At 44.1% G+C, this 10,920-nt stretch overlaps 1 protein-coding gene across 1 annotated transcript in view; it reads left to right on the top strand.

Annotated features, from left to right (window-relative positions):
- The first annotated feature begins 9,157 nt into the window (after nt 1-9,157).
- The window catches only part of STK39 (serine/threonine kinase 39), a 116,252-nt gene continuing 114,489 nt past the window's right edge, over nt 9,158-10,920 (top strand). Inside the window, 3 exon segments of the mRNA XM_053408827.1 lie at nt 9,158-9,447; nt 9,450-9,533; nt 9,535-9,625. Of these exon segments, the coding sequence (XP_053264802.1) occupies nt 9,400-9,447; nt 9,450-9,533; nt 9,535-9,625 (223 nt within the window). The 5' untranslated portion in view covers nt 9,158-9,399.

Raw genomic sequence — 10,920 nt, 5'->3', positions numbered from 1 at the left:
GTTAAAACTAATGAGGTGCCCCCTGGCTAAATATACAGCCCGTTATTTTAATTGTTGTAAGCTGCTCTGAGTGATCTAAAATGCTCAGAGACGTGCATGTGTAAATGTGCTCATACACATGAGCTGTACCTGAATGAGTGACACGAGACATTAATCTTGACCATGATATTATCTCAAGCCTGAAAAAATGCACCAATCATCACTCTCTTATTTTCCTCACAGAGTGACAGAAATGACTTAACACCTGCATTCCCACACAATTTTTTTAAAAAACTGAGGAGTTGATGGCTTGTTCATACTCTAAAATAGGAGGGTGCCCTATTTGATCAGACATATTTAAAACAGTAGTGCACAGTGGTTTAAAAAAGAGAAGAGGCCACCATGCAACCTTCTGTTAAGATCACTTAAAAACATTAATGAGCTGTGACTTAAGGATGCTGCCTCACTGAAATCAGTAGTATTTGGGTTGGTTTCAACTGGAGCAGAATTGCACCTGTGCAGTGTGAGTCTAAGTATACCTACTGATAAGTAAGCCCTACTTTGTGTAATGGGACTTGCTCCCAAGTCTTTGGTGTGTTACTTTTTCTCCCCCTTAACATCAAGGTACACATTTACTTTGTGTTTTCAGACCATAGCTGTCAACTTACAGATTTGAAAATAAGGGACCAGCAGCCTCGAAAATAAGGGATTAGCAGCCAAAATAAGGGATCAACAATTACTTTGATAAAATACATATTTTGTTGCGTGCAAATGGCTTTAGATACCTATTAGGTCCATAAATTACCATATAGCATATATTCAACACAAAAAACCCGCAAAAATTTGTTGTTGACAAAGGACAGCTGGACATAGAAAGGGCCCCATTACCTTCAGTAGCTTATTTAAGGGACATCATAAATAAGGGACAGCAGCGGGACATGGCGCTGGGATAAGGGACTGTCCCGCCAAATAAGGGACACTTGATAGTTATGTTTCAGACATGTGCTGGGTTCTCCATCTATTATCGTGGTTGCCACCCTAGACAAACAAACAGAAACTTTTTGAGGGGTAACATATGGAAAGGCCTTTAGGTGCACGTTTCTCCAGACCATCAACACAATCTAGAAGCACGTTGAGTTGATTGTACATACTGCAGCTGCTGCACCTACGAGGATTGTCCTAGTCACTTCAGTGAGGGGACATTTCTGCCCACACAATGGAAAGTGTGTGTTGCACTCCCCAGAGCGAAGTAAGTTAGGTAATTTTTTTCAGGTGGGGCATCCCGATCCAGCAAACTGCTGTGTTGAGAGGACATAATATCAAAACATTAATGTAACCCAACAGGGCAAATCCATCTATATTAGTGAGAGATACATTATAAAAACATCACTTATTTATGGCCTTCTGATTTAATATCCTACTTTGTGGTGCTGACTTCCCAGCCCTAATTACACAATATAATTTACTTCTTCCTATGCAAAGTCTGTTTGTCATATGATGTACAATGTAGAGAGGACAGGAGTCGAATGCAAACGGTGTTCCTCTTTCTCTCTTCTAATTGCTGAACATATACCATTCTTTAATTGCTCCATATTTTCACTTCTTTCAACCAATGAATTTGTGAAAGGAGATTAATATGTAAGCAGTCAGTGCGAACAGCATTCTTCCAGGCTTCCTTTCTCAATGGCAGAATTGGAAGCAGCGGAAGAAAGAGAATTTGAAGGTCGTATAAATCCTGCACTCCAAGCAGCCAAAAAGCCGTCCATAATTCTAGAATTATACATAGCAGCAGGAAAAGCACAAAAAGACAGTTGCTTTATAAAATATACTCTAGGTCACTCATCTTTTTAAACCACTCTGTGCTAGTATGTGTGGAAACTAACCTACTGTACAAAGATAAAAACGGCATTAAATGCTTCTCTCACTTTTGATTTTGGTGCTGCTCTCCACAGCTGTTCGGCCTCCAAAAGACTTCTCAGAAGGGAATATGGCCCTCTAGATGAAAAAGATTCAAAAACCCTGACATACATGGAACAGGAACAATGAAACTATTACAGACAGCGAGATTAAAAGATAAAATGTTGTGGAAGTGGAGATAATCACACATTAATCAATAACAAGAAAAAATGTTGACGGTATATTATGAGGGCTCAAGATCTAGTAGAATCACACATCTAACTAACCATTGCCAATACCTTTGACTAATTTGTTTTGGCTAGCCTACCTAACTCACAAGCTCCAGAAATGTTTGATTACATTTTTTAAAAAGTAAATAGATGGGGAAATACATATTTATTAACATACATTGATTTTCTATCTATACAATACCTTCCAAGCAGCTATATAACTTCCATTGCAAGTGGAAATCAACACCAAAAAGTACAATGAAGCAGGGAGAACAATCAAACCAAAGAGGGTCAAAATCAAGCTCACAGACACATTGTAATTGTAGTGTGATGTGGTGTCTCTAAAGACAAATATAAATTCAGGAAGCCAAGCGAATGAATCCCACAAGTTGCCACCAAAAAGCCCTTGTCCCATGCATCCTGTCCTTTGTCATATATCTCACCTGGCAGCTGAGACAAACCAGGAAATCTGAAGATCATGCTCATCTACTGTTCTATAGAGCCAGCATGTGTAGTGGTTATAGGACCTGGTAGACCAGGGTTCAAACCCCACTGGGGTGAAGCTCATTGGATGACCTCGGGCTAGTCACTGCCTCTCAGCCTAACCTACCTCACAGGGCTGTTGTGGGGATTAAACGAAGAGGGAAAAGAACCATGTACACAACCTCAAGCTTCTTGGAGACAAAGGTGAGATGGAAATACAGTAAAGCTAATTAATAAATAACAAACTGCATTTTGGGTGCAGTTGGGATCTGTTCTGAATTTAATTTTGGACTTTCCCAAACACACACCTATCTACACACCTTAGAAACATTTCCAGGGGCCTTGTACAGATGCACATTTTTGTGAACAGCTGGAATGATTTGAAATAGAAAAGGAAATGCAAAGGGCAGCTTTCCTTCTGTCAAGGATTCTGCGCTTTTAACAGCTGCATATCAGGCATCTATATTCCTGAACGGCAGCTGTCAAAGCACATTTGCAGCTGTCAGTTGTTTTGATGCCCCCACTCTGGTTTTTTTTTTATGTCCTGTTTCTTAAAACTATTACCTCCACCCTGGAAAAAAAAATATCTCCAGTAATCCTGTCACCTGTTAATTTCTCCTCTGTGAAACACCATTCATTTAAAGCACATGGCTTTACCCAAATAATCCTACAGAGCTACAGTTCCCAGCACCTGTAGCAGACTACAGTTCCCAGGATGCCTTGTGCATGTGCTTTAACATGTGCTTTAAACATACGATTGTGGATGTGACCGCTGTTGGTAAAGTCACAAACTAGTCATTGGCAAGGGGGGGGGCGGGGGAGAAGGAAGGCAACCCCAGTGCTACCATAGCATAAGCCACACAGGATGTGGGTGAATATTGCCCAATTCAAACTAAGGAGGTTTTCACTGCCTGGAAACAGCAGCACAGAGGCAGAAAAAACAACTCTCCACCAACGTTTTCAGTACCTCAGTTGATGGCATGATAACTTCTTTAGTCTTTAAGGTACCACGATAATACGCTGTTTTCAGACAGGGTTCTCTTGCCTGTGAAGAATTTTGCCTTGCTTATGGGCATCTTTTTTTTCTTTTTTCTTTTCAAATCCTTGCCTATGTTATGAGGAAAAAAACTGCTCCTTTTCCCTTGTGGGGTACCCCAGAGCCCATATAGAGTCCTTTTGTAGGTTCTTATCGGTAGGAGAAAATAACAGAGACCAACCAGAGAATATTGAGAAGCAAAGTAGTTAGCAAGCCTGATCTTTATTAAAGCTATCGCAACAGGGTGCTCCCCCCCCAGGAGGGGGGGGGGAAAGGACCCCGAGCCATGTGTGCAAGCCCTTATACAGTAGTACCTCGGGTTACAGACGTTTCAGGTTACAGACTCCGCTAACCCAGAAATAGTACCTCAGGTTAAGAACTTTGCTTCAGGATGAGAACAGAAATCGTGCGGAGGCAGCGGGAGGCCCGATTAGCTAAAGTGGTGCTTCAGGTGAAGAACTGTTTCAGGTTAAAAATGGACCTCCAGAATGAATTAAGTTCTTAACCCGAGGTACCACTATATAAGGGACGCAGGTGGCGCTGTGGGTTAAACCACAGAGCCTGGGGCTTGCCGATCAGAAGGTTGGCAGTTTGAATCCCCGCGACTGGGTGAGTTCCTGTTGCTCGGTTCCTGCTCCTGCCAACCTAGCAGTTTGAAAGCACATCAAAGTGCAAGTAGATAAATAGGTACTGCTCTGGCGGGAAGGTAAATGGTGTTCCTGTGCGCTGCTCTGGTTCGCCAGAAGCGGCTTAGTCATGCTGGCCACATGACCCAGAAGCTGTACGCCGACTCCTTCCGCCAATGAAGCGAGATGAGCGCCGCAAGCCCAGGGTCGGTCACGACTGGATCTAATGGTCATGGGTCCCTTTACCTTTACCACTGTATAAATTTTTAATTGCCCGTCCTGGAGTCCAAGACCACGCCCAGAAACATCATACATACATCATAGAAGGGGTGTGGCCCTTAATACATCAGAGAAGGGGCAGAAATCTGGGTGTGTTCTTTCTTCCTGTCTGCCAGGTTACCTGATTGGATTACCTGGGCATCCTGGCCACTCTTGTTATGATAACTACTCCATTCCTGAATCCAGGTCACAGGTCCACACCTTATTCATATCTTAAATGTGTCCTTAAGACAGGATTTGTGAAAGAGGCAATGGGAGATTTCCCATTTTCTTTGAACTTGCAGAGAAATATTTGAGGTCATTTTGGGAGAGAGAATATGGTTTCAGGACTTTTCTGTGGGTTTCAGGGGTTTACATATTTGTATGTGTTTGCTTGGTACATTTATGAACATCTATTTTATATATATAAGACTTTAAAATTCTTATAACACCTACACGGCAATGTTTCGAGTAGCATCTGCTTCCATCTGCATCTGCACAGCATCAAATCTATTCCATTAACCTCTTTATGGCATGCACAGGGATTCCATTTGATCAGTAATCAAGTTTTTTTTAATTATTATTATCGTTTGTTCTCATCTGCGCTGCCGTGGAGTCCGACATTATTTTGATGTAACCTTCAAAATCTGTCAGCAGCAAGCAAAATTAAAGCAGTTGCTCGTACAGTATATGGAACGTATTACATTAAAATAAAAAAAAAGTTCCAAAGGACATATAGCCCCATTTACAAGAGGGGACCGTACCTTGGAAAACACACACATTCGAGCTTTTGGTAGCTTTGCGAAATGACAAAAATAAGAATACCGTGCTCCGTCTCGATAAGACTAGAAATTCTGGTTGTAGAGAAAAGCTAGAGAAAAGCTTTTTCAATTTAAGTATACAATGGGCAACCCTTGCAGAAATGTTAAGAGTTCAAAAACAATGGTTGCATTTATACAGCTGTTGCCATCTCTTCATATAACTGGGGGGGACAAAAAACAGAATTTATCTAGTTTGTTTCAGGCTTTAAGATTTGCAATTTTGAAACCACTGCAGCAGCCTTGAATCATATGCGTATCTGTCAGAAGCTGAGAGAACTACAGGAGAAACCTAAGTTCCTTTGCTGTTCGTTCCACATGTCCAGCTACCTAAAATGTGTTGAAACAGAAGACTATTGCCTTGATGTGTGTAAAACCCATTGCCTGCACAGATCTGAAAAAGCAAATAAACACACTGATGTAAAATGGAAAGACTTCCCTGTTACCTCACAGGAAATTGACTGATTCTCAACATCCCACATTTGCTCTCTTCATTCAGAGCTAGATTTCAGCCCCACTAATAGATAGGCAGTGGTTTGTACATAAAATGCCGTTTCCCCTTAAAGGTGTTGGGGTTTTTTTGGTAAAGCACTTGCATTTGATTTTGTTTTTGAAGGGGCGGGCATTTGGCATATCAAATATTTTCCTTAGTACTCTGAATGACTATAAATGGTTTTGCCATATTCTCAGGCCAATCCTATGCATGTTTACTGAGAATTAAACCCCACTGTGTTCAATGAGGGCTACCCCTAAGTGTGCATGAGCCTAAAATACCAATCCTATGCCCACTACGTCAGCCCTGCAGTGTAGGATTGTGAGGCACACCTTTTCCTGGGTTCAGAACTCGAAATGCAAAATGACTGGAGAAGACACGCCCTTGAAATTTCATGGGAGGCGTGCAATCCTTTGTACGCTGACCTGAGAGTAAGGTCCACTGAATTCACTGGGCGTTCCTTCCAACTGCACACAGAGTCAAAGAATCTTACAGTTGGAAGGTACACCAGAGGTCATCTAGTCCAACCCCCTGCAATGCAGGAATTTCAGCTCAAGCATCCATGACAGGTGGCCATCCAACCTCTGCTTAAAAGCCTCCAAGGAAGGAGAGCCCACCATCTCACGTGGGAGTCTGTTCCACTGCTGAACAGCTCTTACTGTCAGAAAGTCCGCCCCCCCTGAATGTTTAGTCGGAATCTCCTTTCTTGTAACTTGAAGCCATTGCCTCACCTGGAGTTCTACCCAGCAGAGCAGGAGAAAACAAGCATGCTCCCTCTTCCATGTCACAGCCCTTAAGTCGACATGCGTAGAATTGAGACGTCAGAATATACAGTGGTACCTCCGGTTACGAACGGGATCCGTTCCAGAGGCCCGGCTGTATCCTGAAAACTCCGTAACCTGGGCGCCTTTCTGCGCACGCACGCGGTGCGATTGAGGTACCACTGTATATGACCATATATGTTATATGTGCAATTGTGTAACTAATTTCTATGCTAGGAATAAACAAAGGCAGATTAGTACTAAGCTCCTAGAACTCCACAGGCATCTTATATTTTATCAATATTTTTTAACAAAGTTATACTATTTCTTTTTTTTAATTAAATTTTTATTCAGTTTTCTTTTTCATTCATTACATACATCTCATATCCATAACATTTTCTATTCATTCCTTCCTCCCTCCCCTCCTAGGCTTCCCCCAACTTCCGCTTCTGGTTTGTTTCTCTTTTCACCCACCTTGCTACCTCCTAAAAGAAAAAAATACTAATAGTATACTTATACAATAACATCTAACCTAAAAACATAAAAATGAAAATAAGTACACCATATTATTTCCCTATCTTCTACACATTTTCTAATACTAATGATGTGAATGTTTATTTAAATCCTGCCATCAAGTCTATACTTCCTTTGTTTCTGCAGATATAATCTAAATGGTTCCCATTCTTTTTCAAAGTCACTGTTGTCTTTTTCTCGCAGTCTGTCTGTCAAAAGTTATACTATTTCTTGTACAGACTTCATCGCCAAATGCAGGCGTCTGCCACACAGCAAAATCTTGGTTGCTTGCGACACTTACCCTCTGATCGGGAAAGCTTCTCCTCTGATCCTAAAGACATGGCATTTTGTTGACGTTATTCAACCATGAAGACATATGCATAGCTCAGTTGGTTAGAGCATGCTGCTGGTAATGCTAAGGTTGCAAGTTCGATCCCTGTATGGGATGGCTGACTCTACACCTGCATCTATATTGTAAGAAGCGCTTTTCTTTATTGTTTCTCATTGCCAAGCCTGTGCCTTGGATTTGGCAACGTGTTCCTGCGTTGACCCTTGTACTTCCTGCAGTGTCTGCTTCTGTATGGTTCCTATTGCGTAAAAGAAATAATAATACTGTGGTAGATTCTCATCTGTGAGCATGGCTACTGCTCCTCCAGCATGTGAGAAGTGGGAAATTTTAAATTGCCATAATTTTCCTGAAAATCTTTATTATAGTATATTTAGCACAGCAATGTAATTCAAGACCTGCAAATAAATCAATTTAAATGAGAGCTGGGTGGGCTGAATGGAAAGAAGATGGAATTAATGGGTGACTATAGGTAGAAAAGGTAACTTACAAGAAAATGGAATTATTGGACTGGGGGATTTTTAGGGGGAAACGAACACAGTGTGATGTGAATCATCACTTCTTGAAAGTTACGAGTAGGAATGATTCACTCAAGAAGAAAATGAGATACACCCACTCTGTCACATGAACAATCTTAAACAGAACTGCCACAAACTATTAAGTTTCTGAATGTTAGCACCAATAAATTTAATGGGGAAAGGTACATTGTCAGAAATGTACATTTGATTTAAAAAATGGCCCACGTGCTGTTAACAACATTCCCAAACTTAAAAAAGGGTTATTTGCATTGTCTCTTATGAAAACAGTGACATACTGTGCAAGTTTGTGAGGCCTAGGTTTCAAACTCAGCATATACAGAGTACTGAGGCTTGTAGTATGGTCGACTGTAATATCAACCTCAAATTTCTGCATAATGTTGGCACTGCACATCTTGCAAAATAAATGCACAATCACATACTAAATGCAAAATCTTCCTTCCATTTTATTGCTGTTCAACTGTGCAAACACTGGAGTTTGCTAACTAGGGGGTGTCCTGTGGCAAAACCCAACATTTATTGTGTGTAATACATTATGTTACGCATGTTAAATGGTCCACACGAGCCTCCTCTGCTCCAGAAAGTAACCTTGTACAGTACTGTATAAAGTACACACAGGCATCTTTCACAAGTTAAATCCCCAAACCACAGTGGGCAGGAACCAAGATGAAGCTTTTGTGCTCCGGTAACCTGAGAGGTAACAGTCATCCTGTAGTCCCTTTCTTGCAAACGTTTTGGATTTAAAACGTCCGGCTTTGATTATCCATATATAACAAGAAAGTTTTTATCCGCTCCTCTGCTACCCACATTGTGTGCGGCAGGATGTTTAAAGAAGTGTATTGAACAGTCACCGATCTGAATTGAACAGATCAGGGCCGCATGGCAGGGAAAAATAAATGCTTGGTTGGCTCCCCAGGTTTTGGAACCGACGAAGAGTCACAAACCGCATAAAACCGCTCCTCTCACCCATCGCCTTCCTATGCAGCAGAATGCAATGCCTGCTGACTCGGAAGTAATAATAACAAAAAGAAACGGGAAAAAAATAAAAAACCCTGCCTGCGATGCTCATCCCCACAACGAGGCTGTGCACTTGCTTGAGAGGAAGTCCCTCCGAACTCACTGGGACTTGCTTCCGAGTAAGCAACTATCCCTCCTCAATATTATGGTTTGTGCCAAGCGGATCAATTCCTGCTCTCGACTGCGTAGGGCTACTCCTGCTTCTAACGCGTGTAGCAGCAGCAGCAGCAGCAGCTCAGCCTCCGCCCCCTCGGTGCGCTCCCTCCCCCACCGCGCGGCTGGCTGGCTGGCAGGAAGGATGGGAAAGAGGGAGGGAGTGGATGAGCGAGCTGCGGATGAGGGTTAAAGGTGCTGCTGGCAGGGAAGTTTGAAGGAGGTCGCCGCCGCTTGTGCGCTCCGGCAGCATCATGGCGGAGCAGAGCGACTCGCCCGTTCACGTCCAGCAGCAGCAGCAGGAGCAGCAGCAACAGCCGTCGCCGCAGCCGTCGCCGCCGCCGCAGCAGCCGCCGCCCCAGCCCCAGCCGCCGGTGCAACAGACCCAGCCGGCGCCCGCTGCGCCGCCCCCGACCCCCGCGCCGCCCGCCGTCGGCTGGCCCATTTGCCGGGACGCCTACGAGCTGCAGGAGGTGATCGGTCAGTGGCGCGTGTAGCAGGGAGCGGCGGCTCAGGGGGAGGCGGGGGGGGATGCCGGGGATGCCTCGTCAGCCGGCTTTGGGGCCTACCGGCTTTTTCCCCCTGAGCTTCCCCAGCCCAGAGGCTCTCATTGCGGCGGATGCGCCCGGCACTGCAGTGCCCGATGCTGCAAACTTGACTTCCTCCTGCTTCAGGCACCGGCTCTTTGCATAGCGCCGCTTTCATCTCGCTTCCTCTTGTTGCAACGTTCCATGATCCGGGGGAGGAGAACGAAGCCCGGCTCGTTCTAAAACACTTAGGGTCCCCTGCTTGCTTGCCTGCCTGCCTTCATTGAGGGGTGGGGCATCAGCACCCCCTCCTTTGCTCTCTCGATTTCTCTCCCCCACCCCCACCTCGCCTCCCCGGAGTTTTCCCTTAAGCATTGCGGCTTCTGCCGGCCTCCTAAGTTGCCATGGCACTTCTTGCCTTTCTGGCTCCCAACTCTCTCTCTCCCTCCTGTTAGTGGGGAGATGTAAGTCCACCCCGGCCTCCCTGAATCTCTCTTATCCACCTCCCCCCGCCCCCACCCTCCAACTCTTTCTCCAGGTGCAGCGTCACTCTTGCATCCAGAAACGTCACGTCTATCAGTTTTAGATGACAGTTTTCTGCACATTGCCCTGGCCGAGGGCTTCCGTTACCGCTCTCCTTTCTCTCCCCTCCGTACCATCCGTGCCCCACCCCTTTAACATATTCTTCACTCTTTGAATAGGTTTCTTTTGCAGTGGCATAGCTATTGCTTTAAGTTTTTTAAATGCCAGTGCCCATCTTTTTCCCTTCCCCAGTTTAATAATCTGCTTGTTTGGTGTTGCAGCGATGTTAGCACCATGTAGGTTGGGTCTGTTTCTTGTTTCTTTCACGTTCCCCCAGAAGTTAATTAAATAAGCCTGAGGGGTGACTTGGATGCTATTTGCTGGGCATCAGTTGCTTTGCAAGTCTGGTTTATAGAGAGAGATAACACAGCTAAAGCCTGCAAATGCAACAAAACTCCAAATCCAGGAGTGTCATTGCTTTGTGAGCTAGGCCGCATCCAGCAGTGGGGTAGGGCTGCCTCCAGTATCTCTTGCAGTTGTTTTTAATATTGATGGCCTCAGAACTGCTGAAATGGGCATTTAAAGAAAAGAAGAGAGCAGACTCTCCTTTGGGAAGTTTTGGCACCCCTCTTGTACTTGCCGAGATGTGCGTCTGTATTGCATGTGGTCTCCTAAGGACTGCTAACAAGAGAAACCGTATCCTTTTGTCCTTTGGATTTTTTAGTC

Source organism: Podarcis raffonei, chromosome 1 (assembly GCF_027172205.1).
Source record: "Podarcis raffonei isolate rPodRaf1 chromosome 1, rPodRaf1.pri, whole genome shotgun sequence".
Classification (NCBI taxonomy): domain Eukaryota; kingdom Metazoa; phylum Chordata; class Lepidosauria; order Squamata; family Lacertidae; genus Podarcis; species Podarcis raffonei.
This window is presented reverse-complemented; position numbering and strand designations above follow the sequence as displayed.